General features: G+C 58.1%; 1 protein-coding gene across 1 annotated transcript in view; it reads right to left on the reverse strand.

Annotated features, from left to right (window-relative positions):
• The window catches only part of MYRF (myelin regulatory factor), a 36,763-nt gene extending 26,695 nt beyond the window's left edge, over positions 1 to 10,068 (reverse strand). The window contains exons 1-5 of the mRNA XM_086472379.1: positions 10,051 to 10,068; positions 8,249 to 8,318; positions 8,004 to 8,091; positions 6,858 to 7,184; positions 3,165 to 3,226 (exon numbers count right to left, since the gene is read on the reverse strand). Of these exons, the coding sequence (XP_086328505.1) occupies positions 3,165 to 3,226; positions 6,858 to 7,184; positions 8,004 to 8,091; positions 8,249 to 8,318; positions 10,051 to 10,068 (565 nt within the window). The remainder of the gene's footprint in view (positions 1 to 3,164; positions 3,227 to 6,857; positions 7,185 to 8,003; positions 8,092 to 8,248; positions 8,319 to 10,050) is intronic.
• Positions 10,069 to 15,426: the final 5,358 nt, after the last annotated feature.

A 15,426-nucleotide genomic window follows, 5' to 3' on the forward strand; every position in this document is an offset into this window, starting at 1 on the left:
TCCACAGCTCGATGCTGCAACGTGGTGAAAAAAATACAGGAAAAGTAAAAGAACAATCACCACCATCAGCGCAGGACCCGTGAGAAATGGGCTGACAAAGACTGCAAGATCTATGCAAGAAAATCTGTGCACAGAAGGACCTCAGTACTCAAGATTTTACACGTGAGAGAAACTTTTCAGAAGAGTGCACACCGAGAAATATATGACCTGAGGGAATTCACAAATTTTCCCATGAAAATCTCCGAGGAAAATGTGAGCGAACTCGGTGTAGATGAGTGGGAATTTGAGGTATTAACAGGCAGCTCCTGGAGAAGCGGGGTCACAGAAGCCTCGTGTGGAAGTTCAGCGTTCGTCCTGCAATGGAGTCCTTCTCTCCCGTCCTAGCGTTAAACCAGAAGATCTCGCTACCACTCCAAAAGCCTGTGCTCGCTAAGGAGCTTGACAGCACCGTCCTTTAAACGGCAGCAAAAAGATCAGCTAAACTCACGTCACCCTCCTGAGCCCTCCCCCGAATCCAGCGCACCAAATCTGCGCCGACAAAGCGCGCTCAGGCAGGTTTGGTCAGAAGCTGGTAGCAAGGCAGGTGCTGATGCCCAGCGGAACCACGTCACCTGAGAGAAACTGGAACTGAAAGGTCCAGGCAGTGACACAACGTGCAGCCAAACCACCGTCTCAGGACAGGAGCGCTTCGCTGCGTTTCCCTGCCTGTGAGAAACACGCAGCCTGGTCCCCAGCCCCACCAAACAAGCTTCCACCCACCTTTTCTTCCACAGGACAAAGCTCATCTGTTTTCACAGCCTTTGCCTAACGGCTGGAGGGGTGTCTGCATCAGTCTGCACGTTCAGGTGTCCCCACAGGGTACCGAGGCCCCTGCAGAAATGAGGGACCGGCTCCTGGGGCATAAGGAAACGAAGGGGTGGGAAGGGACGGTGACTTTGCAGGTGTTTCAAGTGCAAGACAAAGCTTCTTTGCAGCCCGCTGTGGACATCTGATGAAGCACCAGCGAATTGTAGGAGGGAGAAAACACACGCGGGGACTGGCCAAGCCTGCTGCAGACTATGGGGACATGGAGGGGGACAGCAGGGAAGGTATCTTCTGGGTCTTTGCCAGGCTGCTCGCCTAAGCAGGTGCCACCAGCCAGCCTTGAGCCAGACACTGGGCTGGATGGACTTTGGTCTCCGAACAACCAGTCAGTGGCTGACTAATGAGGCCAAAGCACTTGACCAGGAATCAGAAAACTCCTCCCGTTGCAAGGTCTGGAAAAGCGAAATGGATTTACGCCCAGCCCTCCCTACAGAAGGCTGATGGGGCAGGGCCGCTTCCACCCACCCTGCTGCCTTCAAAGGCTTTCTGCGGCCCGCCAAGATCTCTCAGTGCCCTTTTCCAGCACACATCGAACTGGATTCCCCTGCCTATGCTCACAGGCAGGGTCCCAGCTTGCCTTCTGGAGCTGTCTAGGGACAGCCTAGCATAGGGCTGCAGGGAGGAAGGCAGGTCTTCATCCTCAGGAGTTTGGAGATCAGGACCAAAGAGCAGCCTTGCTTTCACGCAATGACCAGGACTGGCAGGTGACCTCCTCGGGGTTAAGTATCTCTCTGCTTTTCAGGCGGGTAGTGATGGTGCCACGACATCCTCCTGACCCGGCTCAGCTCCCGCCATCCTGACAAGCCCACGTAACTTGGAGCAAAGGCTAGCACAGCTCAACAACGCAACCGGCCAGGCAGCTTCGGCACGGCTCAGCCCAGCTGATGGAGCTGCTCCAACAGCCTCGGAACAACCCTCGGAGACCGAACCCGCACGGAAGGACCGCCGCTTCGGGGCTGGGAGAGGAGCCTCGCGTCCTCTCCTGCGCCACGCTGCAAGAAACGCATCTTTACGTCATCTTAAGTGAACGTCCTGACCCTGCGGCGCCGTCAGCCTCGGCACTGGAGGCTCGGCTACAAGCTGGGAGACCTTGGGCAGCTTTCAAGGGGCAGCCCATGTGCACGGGCGTCCGAGGACATGCCCGCGCAGCAGACACCACCTCTTCACCATGTCCGCGCCACCATTTCCACAGGCTTCTACCCAGCGTGGGGACGGGGAGCTGATGCATCTGCCCAACACAGGACCCATCACGCTTTGTGCTCCCAGCTCCAGGGAAAATCCAAGTCCAGGAATCTGACCCTTCCCTGGTGAGGAAGGAGCTGCTTTGTGGGTGCTCTCCGGAGCCTCCTCTCCTCCCCAAGCAGAGGTGCTGCTGCTCTGCCAGCACGTCAAAGCAACTCTCCCTGTGGTGAGCAACCCGGCCTCTTTGTTATATTTAAGGAAGGGCCAGGAGGAATTCCAGGGATTTTTTTAGCAAGATAAACAGAACTCTTGACCTCTTCCATCAGAAAAAAAAAAAAAAAAAAATTAAGAGCAGGCGCTGTTCCTGGTGGGGAGCGGGCTGGAGTCTGGGGAAGAAGGTGCTGCTGCCGAGGGGGAAGGGAGACCAGGAGCAACCTTCCTTCCTTCCTCACCAAGGAGTTTCTTCCACCAAAGAGCAGTGAAGGTCACCAGAGGAACCAAATAACCCTCGGTGGCTTCCCCAGGGGGAGCTACGAGGACCTGGCAGTGACCCTGCCTGCACCTGGAGGGGGGACCCAGCTCTCTCTGCCCTTTGTAGGGGGAGCAGAAGACAGCCCCCCCCCCCCCAGGATCAGCTGGCCCCACTGGAGAGGAGGGAAGGGCTGGGAAGGAACTTACTGCTGAACGGCGGGTTCATTTCTGTCTCCCCGAGCCGGGCTCCATTTCAGGGACGCGCTCACACGCCTTGCCTCTCGCTCACCCGAGGCGGAGGGCAGGACAAGGAGGCTCGCAGGCTCCACATCCCACCCTGCCCGGGGACAAGCCACACCGCCGATCTCTCCCTGTGTAAGTGGGTTCCCACCTTGCCTTCTCTCCCGTTCCCTTTCTCGCTCGCTCTCCCCCCTTGCAAAGACTAGCAGCCGAACAATAGGCGAAAGTCTAGGGATATTTACTAACTGATAATCTCCCCACGTATTGCAGCCGCCTGTTTTCTCCCGACTGATAAAGATTTCAGAGCCAACCACTTTCACAGAACAAAGAGGGGGAGGATGTTGGGTTCAGGGTTTGGATTGTTGTGGGGTTTTTTTCCCCCTCCTCTCTCTCTTTGAAGCACTTACCGTTCACCTGCTGAGGGGAGTAGGCTTCTGATCCAGAGTCCGGGGGAGAGTCAGGTAAAGTGCTGCAGAACAAGAGGGGAAGAGAAGGGAAGGTCATTTTAAACCAGCTTCCAGCACGACCGATAGGTCCAGTTTGATCAAAGCACCCTCCAGGCTCCCGTAGGCAAATCCCAGCTGAGCCCACACCAGATCCCAGTCACCCCAAGCATGTCCAGCTCATGAGCTCGGTACTACCATCGCTGTCACTGCTACCCTGCTCCCCACAGCGGCTCCCTGGCCCTCAGGAGCCGGGACAGACATTTTACGGACCTGCTGGTGGGACCTCGATGAAGCCAAACACAAATTTATCTGTTCCCTGGCAAAAAGACCTTGGGCTTCCCCATGGGTAAACGGGAGGCTCTGAGGGAGCTGGCCTGGGACCTGGGATCTGCAGCACAAAAGCAAAGGTTGGGAAGCCCATGGGATGGATTCTGGCGCGTGACCTGTACGAACCTGAGCACCACCACAGCTGCTGGCTGTATCACCCTGGCTCTACTCCAGCACCGCCAGGAGCAGGATTCGACCCTGACTGCAAAATGCAACCCAAGAAAAGGGGGCAGTTCTCAGCTGCCTTCCCCAGCACACCCACGGCTCGGGGACAGCAGAACTGAGGACCAGCCCTGGTGTGGGTGGCAGCGTAGATGCGCTGCAGGGAGCCACTTGGCTCCTGCGTCCTTCCCTGTTTTACCTCGAGCCAGCACGGACTCCAGGCAGCTGGGCTCTTCAGCCATTGCCAAAGCACCTCCTTGGAAATGCACTTGAACCCATTTTTCTTTTTTATTTTCTTTTCCCAGCCCCTCCTCAACGCGCATCCCACTGCGGCAGAAGCTTGGGCCTCCCACATCTTCAGGCCGGGGTAACGTTTCCACCACCCTGGTGCACAAGGACTTGCCTGTCTCAGACTCTGGTTCTTCTCTAGCAACGTTTTGGAGATCAAGCACATGGAATAAGTTGGGGTCCTGCTCCCAGCTAGACTGAGCCACGGTCACCGCAAGCCGAAGCTGGAGCAGAGGTGGGCAGGGAGGTGGTGGCCGGAGCAGTGGGGGCCTGTGCTCCAGAAGAAGGCTCGTGTCACCTTAGCGTTTGCAGAATGCTCTGTCCTGGGGAGGTCTTTGACAGCAAGATATCATGTCTGCTCATTTATATCCGCTCCACCGCTGGTGACACAGCCGCAGCAAGCCCCAGCAGGTTTCAGCAGCCCAGCACCCTCAGCAAAGTCTGCTCCATCTAAGACAAACACGGCTCTTTTCCTCCCCGCCTCCTGACACCTCGTTCCTCATCACAAGTGGATTTTCAATGGGGCTCCTTTTCCATTCCCCCATCTGACACCATCAGCTTTGTAGCTGCGAAACAATCCCAGACAAACCAGAGCTTCTTGGACGAAAGCTGGCCAAAAAGCAAACACAGCCCCTAGGGCTGCGAGGAGGACACCACGCACATACCTCTCTGAAACCCTGCTCCTGACGGCACCCACAACTACAGCTGCAGACCAAGACACCCACCAGGACCTTCCTGCACCAGAGGAGCCCAAGACCCAGTAAATGGGTTCTCCATGGTCAGCAGTAGACAGCAGTAGCTGGAGAGGGACGAGGTAGGGTAACCCCGACAAAAACCCCTCCCCATACTTCATCCTCCACCTTCGCTTGTAGCACCTTCCCACCACTCCCCTCTCACGCTTGGTCTGGAGCATCTCTCACCAGCCTTATTTCCAGGCTCCTTGCCACACTGGCCATGACTTCATACTCCATCTCCTATGAGTTTATCAGGATTTGTGCCTCAGCAAGCCAAGCTTTGGCCAATAACAAACAGATCCAGGACAATTCAGGGAATCGTGGAGGCTGGAAAAGGCCTTGCAGCAGAAAGGTGGGCACTGCAGAATTCACACAGGGAGGCAGTGTGGCTGTGCCCTGTCCAAGGGAAGGGTTTGTTGGTATCCAGCATGTGAGACATTGCTCCTCCGGGAAAAACCTAGTACAACGGGGAAGAGTCATTCGAGGATGCTGAAGAAATGCTGCCATCAAAGCTGACCCAGAGTTCATCTACATCCAAAGCAAGGTCTTCACCTCTAACAGCAAGCTATGATCCTTCCTCATGACCTCTCACATCCTGGAGAACGCTGGATGCGTGCAGAAGAAAGGGACATGACAAGGCATCAGGTCACGCTTTTGGGCACGGTTCCCTCTAAGCTGCCCGTAGCCTTCTGGGTACAGAGCAAGTGAGAGTTCCCCAGTCTGGGAATAAAATAAAGGTGGATTTTGTTTAGCTTGCCTCTTTCTGGGAGATCTTTCCAAGTTCATCCAAAGGGCCAAACTCATCCCAATGCAGCTGCGCTATGGCCGAATCAGTGGTTCAGTGGGCTGGAGGCTTCCAAACCTGGGAATCGCCACCGCCGTACTTGCTGGCAACACTAGAGGGCACAAGGCAGAGGGAGAAACGCCAGACAGGGGCTTGCAGAGATGAGCAGTCCTGGGGCCATCCTGGCCTCCTTGTCCCTTACTACGTCCACCATCTCCACTGGAGAGGGCGCAGAGGTTGGCTGCGCAGAGAGCGCATCAGGGCCACCCACCACTTGTGCTCCAGAGCCAGGTTGGACCATGGCACAGCTCCTCGTGGTACGGCTGTTGCCAGCTGCCGGGGCCTCCTGCTGATGAATCTGCTGCTGCACGCTCTGATTTTCATCTGCCCAGCTTCAGATCGTCTTCTTGTTTCACTCCCCTACGACTGGGGGAGAGCAGCATGGACCAGAGAGGTGCGTGAGGAGGAAGAAGAGACCAGACGTGTTCTTCCCTTCAGGTCTCCAGGCAGCAAAGCTTTATTCATGCCAGCTCCTACCCCGGACACCACCCTCTCAGCGTGCCATGCCTGCCAAAGCGCTTCCCTACTGACACGGTCTCCGTCTGGCTCCTTTGGCCACTGTGGATGGCAGCTGCCATGGCGCTGCGCTGCCTGTCGCTGCCAGGGTCATTCCCTTCCTGCCTGCTCCAGGCAAGGCCATCCCAGAGAGTAGGAACCACGTCTTTCCTCCTCCCAGGATTCATTGTCCAGTTGAGTCCATCAGCAATACTAAACCCCAGTCACCCTGTTCTTCTTCAGCAGGACTGCATCCAGAGCTTGTTGCAAAGGTGTACAAGCTCAGGTGCTGTCTTTTTCTTCTCTTGAGCGGAGCATCTACAACATCAGGCCAAGAGAAATTCATCTCTCTGCCCAATTTAGTTGACATCTTCCCCTGGGATAGTCATGGGAACATCCTGGAGACTGAACTTTGTCTTGTTCAAAGTTATTCTTCGTCTCTTTGTCCTTAAAAGAAATTACAACGCGACAATATTCTCCCATCACACGCTTGCAGATGTGCAGCAGATACCTTGCTCACCCAGAGCCGATGGCTCTACCCCTGCCTGCAGACACGGGGGATGTTAGTGACCCTCTCTAACTCAACGCATGCAGACAAGATCTACCAAGCAGCCTTTCAGGAAACTTCAGGACCTACACTTGTACAAAAGCATCTCTCTGTGAAGCAAGGGCTTAACGCAGACTGACGCTGCCAGCAGTTAAAGCACCGTGGGACAAACTCCACCAACCCTCCAGGCCCCACCAGCCTGGAGGAGCACTTGTCCCACCATTGGCCCTTGATTCTGCCACCCCAACCCCACTTACCCAGGTGCATAGGAGGCCTTGGGCTCTGATTTGATTGGAGGGACCACGTTGTTTAGGCAGTGGCCACCAAGGTAGCCCTTGGGCACCACCATGCCATTGTTGTTATTGCAGTTGAGGTGAGCACCGTAGCTGGGTCCACAAGGATTGGCCAGAAGAGGACCATGTCGGATTGGGATCTGGCTGCCCGGGGGAGGAAGGTGGAGGGAACCGCTGGAAGTGGGGTTGGTCACATTGGCGATGGAGCTGGCAAGAGGCGCGTTGATGGTGGTTGAGCTGGAGGGCTGGGGGTGTGCATAGCTGGCTGAAGCAGGGATGTCAGGGAAACAGCTGAGAGAGAGAAGGGGAGAACCTCAGCAGAGGTAGACGGTACTTTCTGCCCACCCCTCCCCTCCCCAGCCATGCAGCAATGGGGATGGAGCCACTCGGGTGCTCTGGGACACCCAGGAAAGAGCAGAACAGGCAGCATTGTGGTGGCACCAGCAGGAGCGTACAGGGAGGCAGGTCAGTCACCTGGGTTGGTGGGACCAATGCAACCCCACGGGTGCAAAATCCACCTGTGGAGCTGTAAAGGCCAGAAGGGCCCAGGACACACCAACCTCAAAGCTTATGAAGACAGCAGGATCTGCTCGCCGTGCTTCAGCTTACAGACTAGCCCAGGGAAGCCGCTTTGTCACGTCAGCCCCGAAGATCCTGCTCCCACCCTGCCGCCCAGATCACCTTGGCTGCTATCCGGGTCTGCTCCCCCGCCTCTTTGCCAATGTCGGCACACACGGGGAGACCCCTTCCCTTCTCCCCACTCGTGTTGCGCTGGGGATTCAATCTTTCATGCTGAGCTCCTCGCCGCTTGCTTTCCCATTGCTCAAATGAAGGAAAAGTCTTTTGCAGTGCCCTCAGGAGGGGAAAGAGAGCAGACAGAAGAGACTGGGGAAATTCAGAGGCAAGAAGCCAGGAGAAGCCAGGAGGAAGAACTGGAAATGCGTAAGGGAGCAAAGAGCCACAAAGGAGGACTCTAGGAGGGACAGAGGTGCAGCCAGGGTGCACAGTGATTTCTAAATGATTCCTCGAATTGCAGGGCTGGAAGTTGCTCAGCTTCTCAGAAAACAACAATGAACACTGTTCCTGCCGCGAGGTAAGGGAAGCACTTACATATCTGGTGAGTCCTCCTTGCTGATGTACTCTTCCAGGATGCTTGTGTCGATGTTAGATGGTTCCAGAGCTCCATTAATGTCGTGGCCTGCCAGGGGAGAGGAGGTGGAAGCATGAGCCGTGAGAAGGACACGAAAGACCCTTGCTTCGCAGGTCAGAAACACCACCAGACCTTTGCAGAGTCAAGAAACTGATCGGAGAAGATCAGCAGATCCTTCAGTTGGAGGACTACCGTCTGTCTGTACCCATCTGCATCCCAGTGTAAAACCAGACAGAGAGGGGGGCGCGTGGGACAAGCCAGGGTGGTGACACTACCTGGGGAGATGGACACAGAGGTGGGGTTGGTCTACAGCAAACAGCGTGGGCTCTGGCTGTAGGACACACGGGCTTCCCAGGGCCAGGCTCAGGACACGTGGGAGAAGGGAGATCACGGGGTCAGGCCTGAGCTATGCAAGACAGAGCTCGAGAGCCAGGTCTTGCCCAACCACCACCACCACCACCAACTCGGCGCTGACGTGGCCTGCAACAGCTTGGTGAGCGAAGGCGCAAGAGCCGCTGGTCTCACTGGGACTGATGGAGGGGCTCCCCTTTCCAGGTCACAGGAGAGAGCAATCCCTGGGAGCGTTCTGGGAAAACTGGTTTCTTTCCCTTTGAACCCTTGCCTCTGCTTTGCAGAACGAGCTGGAATTTCTCCGCTGCTGCCATGACAGCTCTGGATCAGCTCCCGACCCCGCAGGAGCCCTCCTCCCTCTCCTCTCCTACGCGGGCAAGCGGTGGACTTTCCTCTCCTTTCTCCTGGAGGGCTCCTCCTCCCCTCTCCTGTTCTGGGGAAGCTGGGCTGGGTTTTGTTGACAGAAAGTGCTTTCTTTATCTGTCTCTGAAGTGGGAGTCTGCAGCCCTCTGGGGTCGGTGCCAGCCCTCGGTGCCAAAGACACTGCCAAGAAAGTGGAAGAGAAGGCCCAGCTCCCCCCCGCCCCCGACCTCCCTGAGCTCAGATAATGAAGATGGCCCTTCCTGAAAGACCCCGCAGCCCCACGTCCCTTGCCCAAGAGAAGACCCCGACCCCCGCCTCCCCCCCGCAGCCCGTGCGCCGGGGAAAGGTCAGCCGTTGAACCACAAAACCCAGAACGGGGGGTTTCAGCCCAACCCCCGGCCAATTGCAGCTCTCCCCTCTGCAAATCCCTTTCATACCAAGACAAGCAAATCGGCAGAAATAAATCCAGCTAGGAATTCTGCCAAACGGACAGGGTGTGTGCACGGACGGAGGGATCCCTGGCTAGAGGAAAAAAATCCTGGGTAGCCGCTCGCTTGCAAGACACCTAACCCTTTGTGCACCACGCGGCGCCACGGCCGAGCCCGGGGGTCTTGGGGGAGAAGGTGGTGATGCTCTCCCACGCGAACTCTTGCTACGAAAGGATGCACCTGGAGCAGGGACGTGCCATCCTGCTGCCAGGCTAACATCGTGGTGAGAAGAAGACAGGGCAAGCAGAGCCTGTGAGGTCCCGAGCTGTGCTCGCACCTCCCTTATACAGTTGCAGACCCCAGGTGAGCACAGGGGTACTCCTTTGGGACAGCCACATCCTCTCCTGAAGTTGCAGTGATGGTGCCGTGGTCCTGCTTTGAGTGTCGGTTGGCTAGAAGAGCTCACAAACGGCCAGCACCACGGCTGCTTGTGCCCCTCGCTCATCCCCAAGGACCTCTGCTATAGCCTGCTCCCGACACTTCACCACACGTGGCTCTGCTGAGGCACCTCTTCTAGAAGCAGCCGTTCCTTGGCCACTGTGACCCCTTCCCATCAGCTGAAGCCCTTCTGCCACGGGCTGAGCACTCCCCCAGCTCGCTCTTGGCCAAAAAAAGACCGCGCTATAAACCACACGATGCGTTTGGTGAACGTTCGCTGCAAAAGTTATCAGAAAACTTGCCTTTATCGCAAGTTCCAGGGTTGGGACCCAAGTTCAAGGAAGCAAAAAAGGCACTTTACCAATTTTGCTGCCTTTCCATAAGCCTGTCCGAGAAAAGGCTGACCCCAGTGGGTTTCCCCTCACACCTCTAGGAGCTTCTCCATGGTAGAGGAGGAGCCCAGGACCTATCCAGAAAGGACAGGAGGCCCTCAATAAACAGCGGTGTGCTGGGCTTTCCTATTTCTTTGCTACCTTGTCTTAAAAGTCACCTTCAGGAGCCCTCAGCTGAGACCCAGGCAAAGGGTGAGATAAGCGCCGTGACGCCAGAGGTGTGTCAGCTGCGCTGCGGTGGAGCTGGGATGCGATAACAGCCGTGGCGGGGTCCGGCCGCGCATGTGCGACGGGAAGGGGCTGCCCGCTGAAAAGAAAGGACTTTCCTCTGCTTGGGGACAAGCGGCGCTTGTGCCAGCCAGGGTGAAACGGGGATGTCGGGGCAGTGGGTCTCGGTGGCAAACCTGCCCAAGGAATGTCCCACCGCCCGTCACTTCCACGCAGGCTGGGCTCTTACCAAAAGCCAGCTTAGGTGATTAATTAAAAGCTAATACTTCTCCATAGAGTCACGAGCTCCTAACGACACCAACAATGCTTCCCTCCCCCTCCACGGTGGGGATTAGGAGGAAGCAGGAAGCCACCAAGGAGGGACCCTGGGAAGCTCAACACCCACACGGCTCCGCACGAGACAGACTCCCACGTCTCCTCGTCCCTGCAAAAGAGAGACGGAGGAGCCCAGGGACGCTCTGAGCTCCCCGGCGCTGCCGGCGTTCACCCTCTCGCTGCGGGAAGAACGGCGGCAATCCCCGCGCAGCGTCTCCGATCTCCAGCCCGGCCTCTGCACCGGCGCCTGCTCCAAAGAGTACGCGAGAGCTCTTGTCACCCGTAATCCCTCCGATGTCCCCGAAGCTCGGCAGGATGAATTCTGCCTGCCACCCCAGAGCAGCGAGGCGGGAGAGGTGCTGCAGGCACCCGCAGAACGGCCCCAAGAGCACCGTCCTGCGAAACAGCTTGTTAGGGCGCTCTGCGCGCAACGAACATCCATCCCAGGGCTGGAGGGTACCAGGACCAAGTAATTCAGCCACTTCTAACACACCGACCTCCCTGGACGGACATGGGCAAACTCTTCGGGGACAACCTTCTATTTCACGACTCCTTCAGCCAGCGCTGCTGCAAAGAAGCTCCCAAACTTGCCAGATTCCCGTGCCCTGTCGTCCTCTTCGCCCCCACTTCGCCACCCCGCTCTCACACCTTGTCACCCCTCCATCTGCTCTGCTTTCGAACCCCTCCCTCACAAAGAAGGAGATCCCCCAAAAGTAAACTTTGCCTGAAGAAGATGTTAAAACTGCAGCACCCTCCTTGTGAGCAGAGCCGGGCGAGCAGAGGCCCCCGTACGTGTGAGAATGTCAGGAATCCCAATGTTTGGACTGGTTTTCTTTGCCTTCCCCAAACCTCCAAACACGATGAGCATCCAAACGGAGGTGCTTGCCGCACCGCTGTCTCCTCCCTGCCCCTGCTCCGACAGTGTGGGTCTGCCAGCTCGACCCTCCTGCTGACATCCTCTTGGTTCAAGAACGTGCTCCCCGTCCCATTTTCAGGTGCTCCGCTGCATCCCGCTTCCCATCAGGGACGGGCACGTGGCCACAGGGCTCTGAAAGAGTTAACGGTGTCTGGCCCCCGTAAGTCCTCATATTTACAGGTCTGAGAGATTAAAACCAGAGTTTACCTCGAGTGATAGGCTGATAAGTTTATGGTATTTCTATTTATAACAGTCCCTCCCCCACCTATTCTTGCTCTGTTGCCTGTCTTCTAATCCTGCCTGGGTCACCTGGGGGTGGGAGAAAGGGAGAGAGCTGAAGAACTTCATCCTGGGATCTGCTAACGAGAACCAGATGTGGGAACCTGGAGATGACAATGAGGTCAAGTGTTTTCAGGGGCTGGGGAACATCAGCGGCCAGGAGGAAGAGAAGAAGCTGTGCCAAGCCCAGAGCCTCCCTGAAGCCACCTAGTTCTGGGTTTCAGGGACCCGCTGGGGGTTCACAGGCTTGAATTACAAAGGAAGCACCGCGCTCCGACCCGAGCGCTGCGAAAGGCGGGCAAAAAGCCACAGACCCCGGTGAGCCTGCCCGCCGTGCATTGCCGTGCCCTGCCACCTCCGCCCGGCCTGCTTCCCCCAAAAAACCGGGAGCGAGTGACAGCCTCCACCGCGGGCCGCTCCTCCAAAACACTTGCCTGAAGCGCGGCGGCCGTCACCGGCTGCAGCGCTGCTCCACGTTCACTTCAGACGGGACAAGGAGGGCTCCAGCGGCACCGGGGCAGCCAAGCCTCCCTCCCCGTTGCATGGCTGCGACGGGGGCGAGCGCCTGCGGTTCCAGGGCTTTGGAGGAGCGCTGCTTGCCCTGCCTGTCGAATCGAGCGACGTGCTGGGCAGCGCCCAGTGTGCAGCGCAGCCAGGAGAGGGGGCAGCCCGCAGGAGGTGGTGGCAGCGGCCCTTTGCTTCGAAGCCCTTGACCTACAGATGGGCCAGGTCCGCGACACCGCTGCGTGCCAACCTTCACCTGAAACCTGGCGCAAAGGGCACGTGGCTCGCTCACGTCCGCAGCGGGCTGGGGAGCCGGCAGGTGCAGTACAGAGGAGACGGGAGGCTGGCGGACGCGGTGCTGGTGGTACCGCACAGGAGGCTGGAGCGTGCTGGAGAGCCCACAGCTTTTGGGATGGTCCTTCAGCTGGTTGCTGGAGAGCCCACAGCTTTTGGGATGGTCCTTCAGCTGGCTTGCTGGAGAGCCCACGGCTTTTGGGATGGTCCTTCAGCTGGCTTGCTGGAGAGCCCATGGCTTTTGGGATGGTCCTTCAACTGGTTGCTGGAGAGCCCACAGCTTTTGGGATGGTCCTTCAGCTGGTTGCTGGAGAGCCCACAGCTTTTGGGATGGTCCTTCAGCTGGTCGCTGCAGCCAGCAAAGCACATCCACCTGCCCAAGGAGCTCCGCTCGGTGCCCTCCCTACACGAAGCACATTCGGGCAGGGTGCTTACAGGGAAAGCGAGGCACCGAGCGCCCTGGTGATAAAACCACTGCTGGACAGGGAGGCAATAACAAAACATCCAGTGGGTGCATGGTAGAGGAGACCCCAGGAGCTCCTGGCTGCTCGTCCCACATGGCAAAGTGCAGCATTCCCTCTCCCAGCAGCTCTCCAGCACGTACTGGAGAGGGTGCTGAGCGTTGGTGGGACACATAACCGAGCAGGACAAATGCAGCCAGCCTCAGCAAACGCTGCCGGGCGCGAAGGCTGATGTGGCACGCTGTGCCGGGGTGGCTGGTGCCACAGCAGGGTGCAGAGCATGGCCCCGAGCACGTTCCTGCGGCCGTGCTCAAGGGGTTGTGCAATCGGCAGGTCGGGCTGCCACATCGGCACATTCCCGGGGCCTTGAGCTGCTCGGCATCCCCTTCTGCTTCCTCCCCTGTTTATCCTTCGGCCCTGGCGGATTGGCTGCCGGCCTGGCCGCGAGCACGAGGAATCCGTGCCGTGGCTAGCTAACCAAACACCGCCTAAGCCCAGGGAGCTGCAGGGCCAGCGCTCGGCTTCGGATCTACTTCCCCATCCGCGGGAGCCCGGCTGGCTGCGCCACGCAGGGCGAAGCCCCAGGAGCACCCAGCACGACAGCCCAGCATCGCTCTGGCTCGGGACGGCAATCCCTCCCGCGCCCGCCCTGCCTGCAGCGGGACACGGTGAGGGGCCACGACAAGCTCCTGGCCCTGCCCGGAGACCTGGGCTACGCGCCTGCCAGCTGGGGAGAGGCAGCCCCGGGGACACGGCTCCTCGTGTAAGGGACAGAGGATCTCCCCATCGCTCCACGCGCCCAACCCTGGGCTGCCCAGAGGGTTCGGAGGGTGGAAACATCCCCTCTGGCGGGGGGGACGGCAACCCCGCAGCCCCTGCCTCCCCCCACCCCCCCCCCCCAGATACCGGCCCAGCATTCCTCCTTAATTAATGCTCTTTATTACCTGACTGTAACGATAACCAGTCGCTCCCAGCAGAAGTGGCTCCTGTAACCCGAGTGGGATGCCAAGCCAGACCACTCCCCCGTCTCCCCCAAAGTGCTCTCAGGACCACCCCAGAGCGAAGCCCCGGCTCTCCGAGGCACTGAAAGGGGCCCCCAGGCCCCACGGTTCCTCCATGGGGTGAGCCCCTCCTCACGCCAACCCCTCTATCGTCATCCTTCAGCCCCCCCAGGACAGCCCGGTGGGGTCTGCACGGGCTGCCAGCGGGGCAAACTTTGACGTGGCGTCAAGGCACGCAGCTGCTTGACTTCAGGGGCCTTCACTCGAGCTGATGGAGCTACGCTGAGCTACACTGGCTGGTTACTCCCTCCTAAATACTCCCCTTGAGCAGTTTCAGTCGCATAAGGGCACCCTTCTCCCGCACACGTGCAAACGCAGCACGTGCCCCTTCCCATCACAAAAGGTAGGGCTGTTCCAGGCAAGGCAGAGGTACAGCCACCACCCTGTGTCCCAGCCTGGGGACATTCCCTTGTCAGCCCATCACCAAGGACAGCCCCGTCCCTCCAAAGCAGTAGGACAGTTCGTGCATCACCTGCTCGTGCCAGAGCAAAAAACCCAAGGTCCAAAGTCACACCAGAAAGACAGCCAAGGCTGAGCGTTGGGAGGCTGTGGGACAAAATCCTGGGGAAAAGACCAAACTCAGGGCTAAAGAGAGAGGGGGGGTCATGAGAATTTGGGCGTTACCCAGAACTTGTGGGCTCCAGGGAGCCTAATTTGCGTGTCACGTATTTGAAATGAACTAATGAACGGCGCGACCGAGACGGGCTTTGAACATACACACTCACACGCCTTTTCCCCCCACATCTTCTCCATGGAGAGGCCAAGACTGGACCCAGCCCGACTGTGCCAGACCCCTTCCTCCCTGGCAGCTCTCTCTTGCTCTCGGTGAGCTCCCGGACAGCATCCCCGCTCCCACGTCTAACCCCACTGCAATCCTCTTGCTGCTGAGAGGAGAAACCACCCCATGCCAGCTAGAGCGTCAGAAGAAATGGAAATACGGGACTGGTGGGATTGAGCCAAGACCCCAGATTTACCATAGTGAGTAAGAAGCGTTACGGGGTCTTCAGCAGCCAGGAAGACCCTGGAGCAACCACCTGGCTGAACAGCCAGCCAGCACCAGCGGCAAAACACTCAGAGTAACGAACCCTGCTGGTATGAGGTACAACCGAACCACCGCCGGCCCGCAGCTCGGTGTCCAGAGTCAGCAGCACCATCCCCAGCAGCATCTCCACGTCCCTTGGGAAGCTCCTTCTGCTCTCACACAGGCCCCCAGTCCCTCTTGAATTTCCCCATCTCCTGTCTCCCCGAGCTGTCATCCCTCCAGACCCTCCCGAGCCCCTTCTCCTTCCGGCTCTCCACCCTTGTCCTGGCCTCTCCCCCGCCCTTGCCAGCTGTGAACCTTGGCATGGATGG

This window comes from Leptosomus discolor, chromosome 12, assembly GCF_034619465.1.
Source record: "Leptosomus discolor isolate bLepDis1 chromosome 12, bLepDis1.hap2, whole genome shotgun sequence".
Classification (NCBI taxonomy): domain Eukaryota; kingdom Metazoa; phylum Chordata; class Aves; order Leptosomiformes; family Leptosomidae; genus Leptosomus; species Leptosomus discolor.